The sequence below is a fragment of the Hippoglossus stenolepis genome, chromosome 23 (assembly GCF_022539355.2).
Source record: "Hippoglossus stenolepis isolate QCI-W04-F060 chromosome 23, HSTE1.2, whole genome shotgun sequence".
In the NCBI taxonomy this organism is placed as follows: Eukaryota; Metazoa; Chordata; class Actinopteri; order Pleuronectiformes; family Pleuronectidae; genus Hippoglossus; species Hippoglossus stenolepis.
The window spans coordinates 7,583,379-7,602,382 of NC_061505.1; the positions used below are offsets into that span (position 1 = coordinate 7,583,379).

General features: G+C 43.0%; 1 protein-coding gene across 8 annotated transcripts in view; it reads right to left on the reverse strand.

The window, feature by feature from the left end:
* The window catches only part of LOC118102439 (adhesion G protein-coupled receptor L3), a 202,458-nt gene that overhangs the window by 72,528 nt on the left and 110,926 nt on the right, over nt 1-19,004 (reverse strand). For 3 of the 8 annotated variants that reach the window (XM_035148603.2, XM_035148608.2, XM_035148607.2), the window contains 2 exons: nt 15,175-15,189; nt 11,823-12,632 (listed from right to left, as the gene is read on the reverse strand). In XM_035148603.2, the coding sequence (XP_035004494.1) occupies nt 11,823-12,632; nt 15,175-15,189 (825 nt within the window). The remainder of the gene's footprint in view (nt 1-11,822; nt 12,633-15,174; nt 15,190-19,004) is intronic. The other 5 variants (XM_035148604.2, XM_035148614.2, XM_035148612.2 and 2 more) reach the window with 2 other exon arrangements.

Consider the following 19,004-nt stretch of genomic DNA (forward strand, 5'->3'; position numbering starts at 1 on the left):
GAAATGACTAACAGCTTGTACGGCTTATGTTAGTTAATATAAGCAACTATATACGGTCAAATTAATTATGCTTCTCTTCTACATCTAAGCAATGTTGCCGACATACATGTAAACACACCATACGGAATTCAGAGACACACATATTCCTTCCGGACCCATTCCATTCCTCAGCAGAGTCAGCAAAAAGTTTTATAGTCGTATTTTAGTAGCCACTGTGGACAGAATTGGTAACTACAGAAAATAATGACCTACTTAATTGCCCTTTAGTTTCCAAGATTATATTTCACATTAGCAAACCTAAATAATGCAGCATGCATATGTGAGGAATGTGAGGAATCTCTGGCCGCAACAACATCAACAGCCATCTGCGATATCTCCCACTCGATGTAATGAACTACAATGAAGATGGCTGTAAAGGCACAAATGGGAGCAATTACATCTTCACGGAATCCAACCTGAAACATTTATATGATTGATTCAGCTACTTCAAACAGACCTACACATTCTCTATGCATCCAGTTTAACTCATTCACAAACCTCTAACAGTACATAACACAGCAAAAGCAGCTAATTTCCTTAATTGTCTTAATTGAACACATCGGAATCTTCTTCCGTTTAAATTGTGTGGAAAGGAGCGGATCCCAACTTTTAATGATGTGACTGCCAGGATACTGATGGAGGGTTTCTATTCTTCCTTTTCCACCAACATTGCATGAATACATGACATAAAAAAACAAATAAAACAACTCTAAGTGTCGTGCCATGAACAAAAACGTTTTTTTCTTTCTATTTGCTTAAGAAATCAACCTTTTATTTTGCAAAGCGAGCATGTACCGTTTCTTCTTTCAAACGTCACACGATCTTCCTTTGAAGTTAATCATCTCACAAAGTCAATGACTAGACTCATGTCTTTTAAATAAAGTTATCACATCACCTTCTTTAACACCGAGGGTAATATTACATTACAGAGAAATATACGACTGGAGGAAATCGCCGACCCAGCATGAGGTTAATTCAGAGTCACTGGGAAACATGTCTAGAATGTAATTCCATTCTTCCGGATGATCCTGTTGAGTCCGCTCTTAAATTTTTTTTTCCCGAGTCCTCCATCTAACACACAGCATGTTAACTATGCCTGCAAATACTCACAAGAGACAGAGAGAGAGAGAGAGAGAGAGAGAAAGTGGAAGAGAAGAATGTGTCCTTGAGCAAACTTGTATATCTTTTCCACGAGATGGGCACGGAGAAAAAAAAAAGTAGAAGAAGAAGGAGGAGGAGGAGGAGGAGGAGGAGGAGAAAAAAGCAAAGGCAGGAGCCGACAGCAGCCACAGTATGGAGGCACTATCGCCTTGGAGACAACACAAGGACATTTTGTTTTGCTTTGCTAGCTCGCCCCATCCGATCCAAAGGGACGGAGAGAGAGAGGGAGAGAGAGAGAAAGTTAGCTGAAGTGTTTGGTATGCTCCGAGGGGCGTGCGAGTGACCTTACAGGAAAGATTTGAACACACAAGTTTTTTAATGGGCCGGGGTCAAAAGAGGACAACACCAAAAGTGAGACCACACATATGACTGTAGATGCATCACTATTTATTGTCTATATTTTAATTTTAAGATTCAATGCCTTCTCATTGGCAATAAGAACTTGAAAAAAACGAATACTACTAAGAGTCACCTATCAGCTGCTCAGGCTTCACAAGCCAGTGGCCTTAAGAGTGATCCTGTGCTTCCTCTCGCCGAAACACCAGCTCCACTCATCATTCACGCTCCACTTCTATTACACACAAATCCCCCCCCCCCTCACCAAAACGCATGAAGTCTGTTCCCACCACACACGGAGCTTTGTGCTTCATTTCAAAGCATTCGTTTCAAACTAATTAGCTTCTCTCTCTCTCTCCCGCTCCCGCTCTGTATCCCAGGGCTCGTGGCTTCCACAATTAGATAAGCCCACTCTACTTCGCACCGGGAGAAAGGAAAAAAAAAAAGAAAGGAAGAAAAAATTTAGTTACGAAATGAAACCGGTTTAATATGACTTGCCGTTTCCGCACCGGGAGCGGGTTCGCCGGCTCCGAGGAACGTCTGCAGACTGGAGATCAAAAGAGGTGCAGAGGGCTTTCGGGGGGTAAAAATGAGGCGAGCATCAGATGGTAAAATGACTCTTTCAGCCTCGTGCTGAACCCAATTACCTCCTAATTTTTAGTATTTGAACCTTTATGCATGTTGCATCAGGAGGTTATTTCACAGACTTCACAAAATACTAGACGGCCTTTGTGTGATGTCACACGTTTGCTTTACACGCGCCTGTTTAAAAGGGATAGAAAATGGGATTTCAGTGAGCGGGGGACATGTATTTTTAGACTTAATAAGTGGACTCGGAGCACAAACTTATCGCCACAGCTGTTAACGGGTCGCTCAGAAAGAAATTACACTCGTATACTGGTTTCATTTGGCTGTTGGAACCGAGGGTGCTGCTCCCACTTTGCAACTCGATTGACTAATTCTTTTAAAGTTGGCTGTGATGTCAGGACTTCTGCACAGCAGGCAAATACAAGAGAGTGAAACCATTTCCATCATTGTGAGTAGTTTAAGCATCAAATATTAAAGTTTCTCATATTCTCAAACACTTTTAGACACACAGGGCTAACAGATGTTTGGCAGTTTGACATATTCCAATTAAACCTTCAAGTTACAATTCTGAAATAAAATTTAGAGAAATGATGCTGTTCTCATGCATTACAAGCTTTATAGCAGAGTTTTGAATACCATGACTAAAATGTTTCGAGGTTCGAAACATGGAGGTCAATATAAATCATATATTTATATTTCTATGTCATTTTTCTTTATCGTGCAACACTTTTAATTGCACCGTTGACCCTGTGTTAACTTGCATGTGAATTTGAAATGCATCAAACTTGAACTTGATAGATTTCAGCCATAACCTGCACAACTTGTCATTTTATGCGTTGGTTTTTGCACAGACCAAAGAGTTACGACATGTTTTCTTATCTTCAAGCAAAGCCACATAAGCAGTTACCTCTCAATCACAGTCCTTGCGCTATACTGAGTCTATAGTTTCTGCATTTCCTTGACCTATTACACACTCTTCTGATTGTTGTGCAAAATAAAGTAAATGACTTCCTTTGCTGTGGGAATAGACTTTCAAAAAATCCTTTGCCAACCAGACAGTAATTAGTGGTGTCACAAATTGTCATGATAACGATCTCGGAAGCTGAGACGAGTGTGAGAGCAGATGTGATGCATGAATAACAGAAGGAAGAAGAAGCTACAGCCAAAAACAACAAGTTACAGAAATGTGAATTTATGTTGTTTTTTTTATAGGGAAACCCTTCAGCAGGTTTGACTCTGATAAAGTATTTCCTTTTCAAAAAGAGAAGGGTCAAAAAACAAATAACAGTAAAAGATTTGTCCCAGTGTGACTCTAACCGTAGGAAACAAAACCAAAAAGAGAACTATTCTGGCTCAACATCTATTTTCAGCAGATCTCACTACATCAGTACCCTGATGCCATGATTCACCCTCAATTCCCCCGTTGTTTATTTCCCACCACAACGCTACACGTGTCCTCGTGAGCCGAGCAGAACGGCTGGAAAAATAAAACGATGATAAAAGGTCCTGTCGTTTAATGGCGCCTTTTGTGGCGGCCCCACAAATCCATCACAGAGTACAACTGGGATGTGGGTGGAGGGTGCGGTAAATTATGCGGCCAGACATCCGGTAATGCTCCGATATCATCTGACATGATGAGAAGCGTAATGGATGGGAGCTATGCATTGTTTAGCAATTAATTTTTTGATTCCCGGGCTCTCTGCCTGCGACTCGAGAGGGCATCTGTGGAGGTCACGCGGCACCGGGAGGCACGCACGCACCGCGGCTGATATGTATGCACACGTGGACCCAAGCCCAGAGAGTATTTAAGTTAAGTGAAAGAGGATATGTAAGCGGAGCCCGCTTGCATTTGCACTGCAGTGAAGTACTGAGGGTATATTCACTTGCTGCAAATGCATCCAGAGACACATAAATACAGGTGCACGCATAGATTTCAACTCACCAGCGTTTGCTGAAGATGCTTTTCCTGATTCCATTTTGATGTATTTATTATTTAGCATAATGTTGGATAGCCTCGAAGCTCAAATGGTGACATGCATCTAAACATCTATTCATACGCTGACGTACAGGTGCATTAAAAACTCACAACCCAAACAAATCCATATAAAGCAACTGAGGAAACTGAGGAATATTGGACTGGGATTTTTTTATCGTTCCAGCCAAAACCTGAGTCTGTCAGGCTACTGACAAGACCAGACATCGTCAAATGTACCAGGAAAAAGCAAAGGGAGGGAAGAGGAGTGCGAGCACATGAGCAGAAGGGATTCCAGACTCGCCAGGCGGGAAGACACCCTCCTCCCAGGTGTCACCGTTTGCCAAGTCAAACCTTGAGTGAGGCTTTTTTTCAAAACACTGTCAACCAGTAGCCGAAATGGGCCAAAATGGATGAGGCGAAGCTGCGCGGAGAAAACTCTGACACCGGTGATAAAGAGAGTTAAAGATGCTTCAGAGGCCTCCAATCAGATTTACTCGGCTGATTGGCCAAAATAAATTACCCTGAGCTTGTGTGCCACCAAGCCTGTTAAATTTAATGTGGCAATTTTGGGGGCTCCAGCGAAAGCAATAGCCAAACACACACACACTAACACACACTAACACACACACACATATCAGGTGTAGAAAAAGAGCAGAGAGGAGGTAGAAGATCCCACACACACAACAGCATGACTGCAGTTACTCACAGTTTGTTTGTTTGTTTGTTTGTTTTTTGGTTCAATCAGTTGATATTCATCAGTTGGAAAAGGTTTGGAAATCACTGCCAAAAAACGGGCTCAGATCACACACGGCACAGCTGATCGGCTTATGTGAGGATACTCGTGTGAAGTAACAGGTGTGTTTGAGGAAACGAGTGAAGGGGGAAAACTGGGGAAGCACAGATGCAAGAATTATTTTGGCTCTGCACAATGAAAACAGAGGTAAAAAAAACAAAATAAATCGGAATTCATTACGCAGACAAATGAACCTCATTATTCTCATTAGTAATAATTTCCACAGGTTTCGTGAGGACAATATTCAGATTTGAAAGTTTTTTTCCCCATTTATGTCAGGAGGGATGAACAGGGTTTTATTGTCGGTTGGGAATTTGCAAGGCCAGTGATGGATGGCTATTTATGAGGAGGGACGATATATAAATAGGGTATCACTCACAGAAAATTAACATTTCACATGCTGACACTTTTCTGTTCAAACGGACAAAGGTTTCACTTAAATTCCACATCAGAAAAAAGGAATAGTACCAATTCTATAATACACAATTTAGCCAAAGACAATCAATCCTACACGAGTGTCTCCTGGAGTGGATCACAGATGGCTGACAGTAATCTCTATGACAAGCTCAGCATCATGATTACTTTGGTCCCCAATCAGAATCTTTTCTGATATTGGATATCTGCAAATAACACGTCCAATCCATGCACACTTCATTTACAATAATTAAATGTTGATTAGATCATAGTTCATAGCAACGGCTCATGGACCTAAAGTCCGTCAGCTGAATGTATTGATATGATATGGATGCAAAGACATCTCACTCTGTTTGATTTGCTGGAACTGCAGAAACACTTGCGGTTGTACAGTGGCATCGCAGAGTGGCCGCTCCTCTCTCTCAAACCATCTTTGACAAGTACCAACAGCGGCGCGCAGAGAGCATTCAAACCGAGAAGCACAGACGAGGCCAAGCACCACCAGCATGTTTGTTATCTTAAGCGGCGACAGGGACATTTAGAAGCTGCAGCTGGACGTTCTCCGCGCTGCACTGCTAATGATTATGAGTGTTTCCCCACCGTCCATTAAGATATGTCACTGTAAACATTGTTGTGCGACCATTCGGCCAGAACAGAGTCTCTAGCTCTTACGATAGAAAAACAGTCCAAATAAAAATATAACTAAATAGTCTGGAAATATTGTAGAAAAAGATCTGAAAACTGTAAATTTATATTTTTTGGGCCCTTTAACTGGATTCAGATCAAAATGTAATGGCCCCCACGAATCCATGGGTCAAAACAAACAACCCTCTTGATGGAGATGATAAAACAAAAGTCGACTAAAAACAGCAAAACACAACTAAAGAGATGATCAAGTTTTACAATACATCAGAAATTGTTCTTACATGAAGGAATCAGCTCAGAGGCCGGGAGCACCGACAAAGCTCTCTCTGTTTCCATGCTAAAAAAAATCGAAAGCTGCATTACTAACAGAGCCCCACTGTGTTGAAGCATTAAAGGGTTTGCAAGAAAAAAAGCTGTGCATTTGTGCATAACTTTCTGTGTGTGTGTGTGTAGAAAAAAATCATTCTAAACTATAATCCTAAGCCTCACACATCACATTGCAAAAAAAAAAAAAAAAATTGCCCTCTGCGAGAGGTGCACCCGGCATGTGATAAGTGCGCAGCCCCGCAAATAAGCATGTAGCCTACATTCCTAAGCCTTGACATCAAAAGGGGCTCCGTGCAGCATGTAAGACAGTTTTTTTTGTGGAATAGTAGCATTTAGTTCACAAAGCAAGAAATTCCTTAAAGCTTTGTAATCAAGGAAGACGAGGTTTGGTGACAACACACGGCAAATGCGGCGCCGGAATGTGCATAACAACACGTCAAAGTGCATCAATCAACAGACGTGACAGGTAATGGAGGGCTGGCGCGGAAAGCAGCGAAAGCCAAAAGGACGACGGTTTGCGCCGTCAACAGCGAAACTGAGTCACACTCAGATTATCTCCACCAGACTCTGCCAGCGCGTATTTACTGCTTAGACGGCCTCTGTCTATTTAGCATGTGTCAGGCACTGCCAACCCAGGGCCAAGACGACCAGAGCGGCGGCTGCTGCGGCATGAAGGTCGTCTGCGGGCTTACTCCGCACCCTGGCAGGGCCTGGCACTGTGCCTTTGGCCAGATGGAAACATGTGGCAAAATTAAAGAGCTACCAACCAGACAGTGAGTGTGTATCCATGACACCCGCTGTGCCGCATCCCATGCCCCAATTATGAGTCAACAAAAGAATCACTCCTGCAGCAGCCGAGTCAGGCATCAGACATTTGTCTCGCTGAAACCGGAGAAGAAGGGATCGCCTCACACTGTGGAGGAGTATCAACACACTAATAGCCACTGTATTCTGTAAACACCGGATGGAATTGAATTATATAAATCGCTGAATATATATACATCTATAAGCTGTAAACACAAATATTGTAGTTAGTATAATAATATGCTCGTGCCTTAGAGTGCAACATCACATTTTCTCATGTTGCTGCCTATTTCTTTGCAGTCCTGTGGAGTCAGTGTCCAATGCTCCAAGTGACGGCTTAGTTTGGCCAGGGGTAATTTCTCAAGTCAAGTTTAAGGAAAGCTACTGCATGTAGCAATGAACCTAGAAGCTTAGGAACTGCAAGCACAAGTAAATGGTAACTGGTCTGGATTTATATAGCGCTTTTGTGGTGTTGGTGACCATTCAAAGTGTTTCACAGTACAGTTTTTCACAAATTCACACACACATTCATACGGTTCATCTACACTTCGACATCCAGCCGCCCCCTGCATCTTGTCTGATTTAAGTTTTTGTCACAGATACCAGAAATGAACAAATCTGACTTTTCCAATCCTGACTACATTACTTCAATTAGAGCAATACTTAGTAACTATCTAATAAAAGCACTGTTCTCCAAATTCAAAAAATGTATCTCATTGCATAGGTATGAATATGTAAGACAGCTAACTATTGGAGATGAGTAGATACAACAAGTATATATTATTTTATAAACATATGGTATTTAAAGATATTTGGAGGAAGAAGTTTCTTTACAGTATGTATAAGGTGTTTTATTAACATCAGTAGGCTGACCGCAATAAGCACGTTGCACATTTTGAGATACTTCTTGAGAGATTTATCTGCCGTAGACGGCTTGTTGACCTGAGACACTGAGCGTGATCTACATATTTAAATTGCAGATGGTTTTGGTGAGCAGTGACGTGCTTTTAGGAGGAAACAGTTAAAGTGATTTGCTGTATTGGTTTTGATGGAACAGGACTCATTTTTCCAAGGGTGATTTCCTGGTAGCAAGTCCGCCGCTTCATATCTTGACTCTTGGCATCATGCAACTTACATGACATTTGAATTTATTCATTTGGCAGACACTTTTATCGGAAGCGACTTGCAACTGAGCGCGGCACTAAAGCTCCAGTACAGTTGGGGACCTTGGGAGTAGGTACCACGTGTTGAAGCTGTTGGATAAAAGAAGTGCTGGAGACCAGGTGAAGAGGTGCACCAAAAAGTAGGGACGGTAAGTTTGAGTTAGGCATGTTGGGATGTTAGAGGGTGACGGGAGAGGAGGTGCTCTGGGTAGAGGTGAGAACCTTCCACCTTTAGAGGTTCTCGAAGGTAGAGAGGGACACCTTTAATATCTCGTTCCACCCTCAGGGAACCAAAAACAAAAGTGTTCTGGACTAAGTTGGCCGACTTTCCTTGGAGAGAAGGACTTGTTCAAATAGACGGTTGAAAAGCCATAAGTCACTCAGCGGGGGAAGCGCAAAGTACTTGAATTTGATTGTGGCGGCCACAGGTGGCCAGTGGAGGTCAGTGAAGTTTGGAGTGACATGTGCCCTTTGAGGCTGATCGAAGACCAGGCGTGCTTCTGCATTCTGGACCATCTGTAACAGTTTCCCTGCGCTCGAAGGGGGGGCTTAGTAGAAGGGCATCGCAGGAGTCAAGGCTAGAGGTAAACATGGCCTGTACCGAGAGACGTCATGTGGCGGGACTGACAGGTAAAGTTAGGGCGTCGCGTGCAAAGCATTAATGTGAGAAGCTACACAAGCAGAAGGGGATTGTGGTGGAAGAGGTGAAAGTGATGATTTGCAGAACGAGGTCGTGAACAGTCACGAAACGACATTTCCTCAACTGCTGGAAATTCGACATCACTGTGACTTTAGTTTGCAAGGTTTCCATTTATTGACACATTTTTTGAAAAATAAACTTTATCTTCCCGTTTGCTGCCGACTATTCAAGGATTGTACGAATCATGCGGCCATCTCTGCGCGATTTCTTTTATGAAAAGCAGAGAAATTTATTTCAGTTGTCCTTGCATGTTCGGCACTGAATCCGATCATGAAAAGGGGCCTGGATGGTAAGAGAGCTTTTATATATCTCCCTGCTAACAGCAGTCTGTGCAGCACATTTTTTTTTATCACCAATTCAGTGAATTTAATTATCAGTGGAGTTGTCATGGAAGCACTCGCGGGCATAGATCATCTGTCCTTGAAAACAGGCTCTTTGGGCTCTTGTCTGTCGGAAGATTTCAGCAAGTATACAGATTAGAACAGGATTCTTAGGGGGTATTTTAAATGCAGAAATAAAGTGTATTTTGCATGAATATCAACACATTTGATTGACATTTATTGGCAGGGAAAGAATTCTAGATTATTCACTAAAATAGATACATATTTATATCCTTAAAAATGGGATACAATAGGAGAGTTTGGAAGTCCAGATGTCATTACCCCTGCCTAATGCGCTGTAGCATGTGCTGTGCCCTGGCCCGTGTGATTTGGGCATACGGCAGCGGGCCCCAGCTGTGGGTCTGGCCTTGTCTCTCCTGCTCTGTTGCCCATGTACCATGCTCCACTGGTATGGCAGGTCATGCATGCTCATAAAGGTGGAAGCGCCGAGTGGAAATGAGCCTGTGTTGGAGCGATGAGAGAACGACACCTTTCCGGGAGTGTTAACAGGCACTGTGATCATGACACTGGATCAAATTGCAGAAGCTCGCGTGTGCAGCGAAAGGAAAATACTACATTGGCTTTAAACCCATATAATGTTAGTGTATCTAGTCAGAATCACTGAGTTCCTGCATCAACAGCAGATTATGAAGTTGCTGGGGGAAAAAAATCCTTTCCTGATTAAGTATCCTTGCTTCCAGTCAGACTTAAGACTATCTGCACCAAATCCCCAACTTCTCTATATGTGTGGCTCTCTCGCAGCAGCCCCTTGTTGTCGTGACTTCCTCTGACAGATATGTCTAGTGTGCCTTAGTCACATTTAGCTCTCAGATCGTTACAGGCTCTCATTGGAGAAGCACATAAAAGGAAGAAAGAAAAAAAAAAACAATATGACAAATAATATTTGTCTGCTGTGAAGTGGTTGACAGCGATGCTGATCGACACAGTTTTATTAGTAGTGCCCTCATGAGACAATACAGAGGAAAAACGTGCGCTGTTGAAAACTTGCTTTAACCGAAATAAGTCCGCGTCCTTTGTTTCTGCATGTGGTCCGGGGGAGTTGATCAAACTAAAGGGTTTATTACCCCGGAGTCCATTCAATCACTCTTTCATTCCCTTATCACTCTGTTTATCTGACGTTTATATTTGTTTTCTGACTCCATCCATCCACTTAATGCAGCGTTTTATTATCTACATTCATGCAGCAGAGTCTTTGGAAGGCAGCCTATTCTGCGCAAACAAAAGCCGAGCACACGAGTCGACATCTCACCGGGAAGTCTCGGTGCGGAGAATTTGCATTTGTATGCGAAAAAAAAAAATGTGCATCGGTGTTATCATTGTGTGCCTCTGTTAAAAAAAAGTTGATGGATAATCATTTAATAGAGAAAGCGACACAACACAACAGCATTTTCCTCTTTTTAACTGCGACAAATTATATTATGTGAAGCAGTGTATCATCAAATAACCAAACACCGCGAGCATGGTCACTGACTGAATGAAAATATTATGGGGTGTGTTGAAGCAGGACGTCGGTGTATGAAAAAAAAGAAAAAGATTCGGGGTAGAGTAAGAGCCAGCTAAGGGAAACAAATTAAACTCGCAAGTGGCAGGTAGAGAAAGCTCCCGAGGAGAAAGCAGAGGTAGCGACGTCACAGTCAAATAACTTGTGACATTTCTGACTAGAGCTGTTGATGAGATAGCACAAAGAATCACCCTTCTGTGCCAAAACAGGTTCTGTTTGCCCCCCATTTCATGCCTCCCCACAAGCATCAAGGTATAAAAAAAGAACAACGGAGTGGAGAAATTAGACTTTTCAAAAGAGTTTTGGGGAAGTTTGAAGTCACTGGCTGCTGAAGGGTTGAAGGTTTCTGTGCAAAGCCAACAGCTAGAGAGGGGAGAAGACTTTAGTTTGCGGCTGAAGTACGAAATCTGAATCGCGGCGTGAAACTCTCGGTCATAGACTTTTTTAATTCAAACATATATGTGTTTGTTCTACTTCTTATTTCAGATCATGTTTTCTATTTTCATCTCTCTAAACAACAAATTAGAGTTACCTTCCTGCATACTCATGTCTTTCTCAAGGTCATTGTAAAGTGGACGTTGTCATAATGAATGTATGCCTGACTTATGGTTAATATCATGCTTCTGGTCACGGTGACCTTGAAATTTGACCACAAAAACTAAATATGTTCATCTTGACGTCAAAATGAATGTTTGCACTAAATAATACGAAATTCCTTACAGGCAATAATGAGTCAAAACAAACAACCCTATCATGCTCATAAGAGGGGGGTGGATGGAAAACATGAAACCATCGTGCATCCAGCTTCTTCTTTTGTCAATTCTGGGTTAGTATCCAGTTTGTCTTACACCTCTGTCTGACATTGTGTTTTCATTTCCACTCCATGTTTCACACTTAAGCACAATGCACCAACTCTGAAGCACTAAATTGCACACTATGAATGTCAGGTGAAAGAATAAATATGAATGGTCTTACCGAGTCTGTTGTCCAACGCTCCGAAGTCCAGAGAGTACTTCACCACGTGGTAGTTGTTCCAAACGTACAGCAGGTTGTCTCTGGGATTATAATCCACTGCGGCAATGTACTGGTAGGAGTTGGGGAAAGGGATGTCCAGAAACCCATCTTTGCTCAGTTCTGTGTTGTAGATGTAGTCGATCTTGTTTCCCGTCGCTTCGTTGTCATCGTCCTCGTACACCGTCTTCACCACGTACAGGATTCCACAAATCATGAAGGCGTTGGACGCGGAGCGCTTGTCGTAAGCCGTGTCCCAGGTCCCCTCGACGCGCAGCGTGTACGGATTGAGCTGGCTGATGACGATCCGCCCATTGTTCTGCTCGGTGGCATAGATCACCCAAAGGCCGTTTTCATCAACGGCCAAGTCGATGTCTGACTTCCCTCCCCAGCGGTACGGAGACGTGTCATGGTAGTTGGCGTTGGCGATAATGGCCTCGCCGCTCTTGATACGAGTCCGCAGGTCAAACTTGACAATATTGCGCGTGCGCTCCTTGTTGAAAAAGAGCGCCCCGTCGTACACCACGAAGCCGGTTCCGTCGACGCGATGTGGGAGCTTGTAGGTTGTCGTGGGCCTTCCCGCGATGAAGTCCTCTTTGGAAGAATATTCAGTCAATGTGTCGGTGCGATAGGGTGTCCACGGCATGTAGTAGATCTTATCAGAGGCTTGGAGAGGGTCCTTGCACCAGGCGCCGGACTGGTGGTCAGATTCGAACAGGTGCTCGCTCTGGTACACCCTGCGCAGAAGCCCTGGGCACAGGAATACTGAGGAGCCAAAATAGGGGAAAAACAAGTACAGAGTTACATTGGCAGGTATTACATGTCAATAGATAGAGCAGCAACTCATGAATGAAACAGAAATAATGTTTCAATGTGCAGCTCAGTCTTCTCCGATGTGAAGTCTTATCCTCAAACCCTGAGCGGAGAAATGCCAAAGAGATCACTAACTGTCAAAACAAGACAAATGAAGGATGGAAAACAACTTAGTAACATTAATTAGTTTTGGATTGCCAGGACTTTACAGTGCATGAACCAACCAACATACAAACACAGCCACCATTGTCATGATTCCAAGCTGTGACTCAAACTTATATAAGTTCAGTTAGCGTCTGATTCTTAAAGCAATTAGCAACAATGACAATGAAGTAACGAATAATGAGTGCAATGAACAGATCAAGTGGGGTTAATTGCATCTGACTTCATGTAAGGCAAAGACCACGGAACGTCTTACATGTACATTAAAATCCACATTTTCTGCCTTTTATAGTTTTACTTTTCCATACATAATATATAATTGGAGCATAAAAAAGGATTCATTCTTTTCTTTCATTAAACCACCCAAGTGGCAGTTCTTAGTAATAAGTATTAAACACTAAAAACACAAAGAAATGTCTCCGCTTTAATTATTGGCAGCGGCAGCCCTGAGGGGAAAGAAAAACCAAAAAGAAAAGAAATGCAGTAATTATGTCATCCATATAATGACTGCATGTCCATTATTTCATCCACATGACGTTTTCTAGTCTGCATGATTTACAACACCACACAAGGTAAACTAATTATACGTGAACTGGTTTGTACTCAAATCTGATAAAGCCAGACCAAGGCAATACAGCTGGAGCAGGTCAATAGTGGGCTCCGCTTGGGAAAGCTAATTTCTGCTCATTACGGGTTATCTGAGACCGGGGGAATTGAAAATGTCCGTCTTTCTTAACATATGATATCTACATTCATAGAAGGCTAAACATTTGAATAAAACTTTACATTTTATTTGACAAAGTTACCTTTAAAACCACAACAACAACAAAGAAAATGGCCACTGTAAAAGTCTGACGGACAAGAACAATCAATAATTTAGACAGTGCAGTTTTTCCTTTTTCCACAGGTCTGGGCCCAGAATACATCACGAATGGAAACAGAGTGCATGTGAAGGCTGCCTTCGCTGTAATGGGCCACGAGCCCGACACAGCGCTGACAGGTTCTTTGCCGCAGATGGGAGGTAAAAAAGCTGAGCGCTCCGAGGAGCAGGAGAAGAAAGAAGACAGTGAAAACAGAGGCTTCCTTCCCCTTGTAATCTCCTAAGATTAAACATGTTGTCTACCTGCGGGTGAAAAATGTGCCAAGACGCGTCCCGTTGACACGGCGCCTCGGCACACATCTCAGCGGCTGCTCCGCTAAACGCTAAAAGGGGGGGGCTGTTTTCATTTCTACGGTGGAAAAAAAGACGAGATGTGCCGAAGTACAAGGTCGGAGTGGGTAAGCTTTGTACTCGCAGCACACAGAACTCGCAGGAGGTTGTAGAATTTGCTTTTGAAGGGTGTAAGCGCAGAGATGGAGTGAATGAGCGATATATTAGAAAAAAGTGACACAAAAGCAAGTCATGGTCTTTCATGGGGAATTGACAGAAAGTGTCACCGCGGCAGCACGTGTAGGCATCTCCACAAAATGTTTTCCAACACCCCCCCCCTTCACCTTCATTTCTCATTCTCTTCGCCACGGATTTCAGTGATATGTCATTAATTAACGACGACGATGAAACGGGGAAATTTATTGCGCGGCTATTAAAACCGAACTCTTGACTCTTGTTTAATGATTCCATTTACATCTTTGACTTCAATCCAGCGTTGTGGTTAATGTCTGACACAGGACATATTTCCCACTCGTGCGAAAAGGTGTGACGACAAACACGGTGCTCCTGGGGCACGTGTGAGGATTTTAGCGTGCGTCCCGCAGCGTCACGCCGCGCTGATAAGGTCGAAAAATACGCCCGCTGAGATCCACCTCCAGTATCGGCTGGTGAGTCCCTGAAGGTTATGGCCATCATCGTGTTAGAGCTATAATCAAAAATGCTGACAGCTTATTGGAGAAGCTATTGATCACCTCTCCTTTAATATTATGCAGCTGATAAAGCAGAGCTGGAATAATCTTCAGTTATTACACGGAGGAAAAACATCGGGATTGCAGCGGGGGAGCGGGGGAGCGGGTCTTTTAATGACCCCGGCCATAAAGAACGATTATATATGTGGCGACGTCACAAGACCTCCGAGATGTGACGGCGCTGGAGAACAAGGACTGAAGATGAGAATTCATTGTTCTGGATGCACACGACCAAATGAGAGAAAGAATTATGTCGTTTGGTAACACTTTCATTTTCCCCATGAATGACATGCGTAACCACGCCGATGAACCACACAATGAGAGCGGACCTAGAGACCTGCGTTGGCCACCCGTCACCAAAATAAAAAAAATTAAAAAAGCAAGCATATAACAAAATGAATATGCAGGTGAAAAAAATGGAAAGTTGTTGGCATTTAGTTACCTTTTTGTTCCACTTCTATATTTAGGCATGAAGGGGAGAGAGAAAGACAGAAGAAAAGAAATAAAGAACAGATTAATGATGTCATAACTGTCTTTATTTTACAACAGTCACACAAAAGTACAACAGGGGGTTAGTGGAGGAGACACATTATATCAAACTGAAAGCTTTCGGAGAGGAGAGAAAGAAAAAAAAAAAAAGTCCTGCATCACACAAAAACCACTGGAGGAAGAAAAGACAGATTAATCAGGTCTTAAACTGTAAAACATGTTTGTGAGATGTGAACGTGTAAAACAGATGTAACAGCACGTGATTATTTTCTGCAGCCGTAAAAACATTCGGTCGAGCAAAGAGCTCTCGAGTTAAAGCTGCAACTGGGAGGAAAAATGCAAATCGGGTAGATTTCACATTGCTCAGTTCAATAATCTCAAACTGAAAATCAAATGTTATCACTTATGACCTAAACAGACTGATACGATAACATGTATACATACATAGCTAATATGTTAGCAACCACTATTTACACTATGCTAAGCAAAATAAAGATTACTACTATGAGTACACTGTTAAGTGTCCTGTCAGCTTTATTTTGGTCTCAACCAACTACTATCTGACCCCTAAGCAAATCAATACTACACTACACTTAAGAGCTCGCCACTATCTTTGTGTGTCTGGTACTGTGGATTTTGCAGTAAACATCTCCCTGCCGCTAAAGTAACGGACTAAAGCAGCAAAATCAGACAAAAACATAAAAATTGTGAGCCATTAAAACCAAAACAACGAGCTGAAAGACACCAAAACACACCAGAGACTTGGAAGATCTGCCAAGTTAGAAAGTTCATTCTTTCCAAGTTGTTGCCTTCACATTATTTTCAGTGGTTTGATCAATTATTAATATCACTATTATCAATAAGTCCAGCTTCAGTCGTTAGTATGCCCTGGTAAATATAGTATAACCTTGCCCGAAAAATCTTCTTCAACGTAAGATTTATTTTATTAAAATCGGAATAATTTAACGTATAACTGAAATGTAAAAAAGTATTTTTGTGTCACAACAAGAAGAACCTTGGAGGCTGAACTACCGAGGCCATTACGTCTCAACTCAATATATCGCTTCCTCTGTGGACAAGCTTTTTATGTCAGTCAGGGCATTTTTCCTGGTCTCTTCCATTTGTAGCAGGGGCTGGATTCCACACAGCGAGCCCGCTCCTGTCCCTTCCCCTCCAGTAATCCTGGTTCTAATAAGAGAGGATTAACCTCTGTTACCAGGGCTTACAAGAGTCCTCTCCTCCAAATGGAGAGAGCAACAGAGTGAGCTGCGGAGGTCAGTGTGTCGGGGCAGGTGGGGGTAAAGTTTGAAAGATGGGAAAGTTATTAGAGGTGAACAATATGAACGCAAGGCAGTGAGCCAATGCAAAACGGAGCAGGAGGCGGAGCCGTGTCGGGCGGGGTGAAAGAGCAGGAGAGGGAGAGATGACGGGGATGGGAGACGCTTTCAACTGGGTTTGTCAGATCATAAAATTGTACACAGGTACAGTACGGTACATAATGAACTGTAAAAAATTGTTTTAAATAGTCCTTACTCAGCCCAAGCAACTACAGCTCTAGGCTACATCTGAGCCACCATTACTGGCAACTCAAATTTGCCTCGTAACCTAACATGGACACCATAGATCAAATCAAAGTAAACAGCCAAACATCTCAGATCGAAGCCCGTTCAACTCCCACGAGCGACGGCCACACAGCAGGGACCGCGGCGGGGGCCGGGCATTTCTGATTGAGCGATCGCTAACAGTGGCGAGGGGAGAGGAGGCTAATGATCTATGGAGAAAGGCATTAGTGGTGGGGATGTGAGAAGTGGTACACGACGCAATCGCCGGGGGAGATGGTGTGAGAAGGGAGTAAAAAAAAGGATGTGGATGAAATCCGTGACGAGGGAACACGCACGCTCCCGGGGGGCTGCAGCTTCTCGCTTGACCAGAGGGCGCCCGCCTGAACGCGGCAAGGTCACCCGTCAAATCGCTCGAACCAATTTGTTCCCGTTACGTCCACTAGTGTTTCACTGCATTTAGTGTATTGTAGGTGCTGAGAGATGGACCTATCTCACTCTGTCACCGACACAAGAGGAGCGGCCGTGAGAAGCCGAGTGAGACGGAAAATTGATTCATTTGAAAGGCTTTTTTTTTTTTAACTCCACCCCGCCAACCCCCATTGTGACCTTAATACAATTTGGCTCACGGCTGTCAGTGAGTAACTAAAAAGCACTTAGCTCTCTCATCTTTTCCTCCTTCCTCGTTGTCCCCCCCCCGTCTCATGTTCAAAATATGCAGATGAATACAAATACAAATTTAAAAACTAGGGGTTTTGTTTCAGAGCTACTCTCGGGTTTGTGAAAGGGTCACATGCTCCTCCACCAAACAAAATACACCTTTAAGTGTTGATTCGTGATTCCGACCTCTGTACGTCTGCCGCAAAACACTTGAAGAATCATTTTCCTGCTATTTAAGGACACACAGGGAGAATCTAATGGATCATTTAGCCTCTCGATGTCCCTTCTGTTCCACATCTTTTCTTATAATGGCTATGAGTACAAACAGCTTTTTTACCTATTTTCCACTCATTTAGAGATCATATGAAGTTAAACACAATACTCTACTGAATTGTTTGATGGTGATGTTAATGCTAATCCTACCACCTGCCAATATGCTGTGCTTCAATGGAATTAACTTTAAAACACAGGGAAGGGATGAGCAAATTATTTGAATAAGCGATCATCATCACTGACTGACCATCCAGTTATTCAAAAAGCAGACATGGGGTTCAGAGAATTGGGAAGAAATACGCAAACTCCATGATGGGTGTTTGGGGGCCACACACCAAGCTGGAGATAACAGGTGGGCTCTTGATATTTTTTCAGCCTCTTCAGGGGCTGGTGCTGCTTCCCAGTTATAATTTGACAATCATCTTGATGGATGATCAGAGAAGTCTGTCACCTGACATACGAGGATTCATCGTTCTGCTTTTGCAGGGACAGTTGGTACCTCGTGATGAGTTGAGAAGGTCTGGCACATTTTCCTGAGAGGAAAAAGAGATGGCCAGCTGGAAGCGTCTTTCCTCAGATGCCAAAACAAACCGGGAGGAAATGCCATCACTGGCGAGGAGAGAAAATCTAAAAAATCCTCTTGAAATTTACACATCTCCTGGACGTGCCGATTAACAAAAGTCTGTTATTGTGCATTAATTATCTGGTGTGGATTCACCGAGGATGGGAGCTGACCTACCCTGTGGCTGCTGAGAAGCTGCACTAGAGCAGTTTGGGGTTAAGTGCCTTGCTCCAAGGCATCTGAAGTGCTGCTCATTCACTCCCAGCAAGTGGTTTATATAGGGACTGGGTCAAGGACAAAAAAAAAAAGAAGAAAAGCAGCTGCCCATACTAAAACTGGGAACATTTATTTTTATTATCAATCTGTCAGATGAGTGTTTTCCTATGCAAGTGTCCGACCAGGTCATAGATGGTGAGTAAATATACGCAAGTAGCCAGGTTGGAGCTAATCCTGGCAACAGGTTTGGGCAAAACAATAACTCACTGATGTGTGTGCACGCAGCTTGTATCGCTCTGGCTGCTCCGCGGCTCCACCTGCCAAGCACATAAAGGCAACGTGGCTGATTCTGCAGCTTGTCTAATTGGTCAAGCTGTTGTTGCAAATCTAATAAGCTGAAAAAGCAAGCTACATATATGGCATTGCCTTTAAAATACTATCTTTTTTTTGTTAACGGTGATAAAGGAGCGTAGCAGCTGTTCATTACTATGAAAAACCTACAGTAGACGCAAA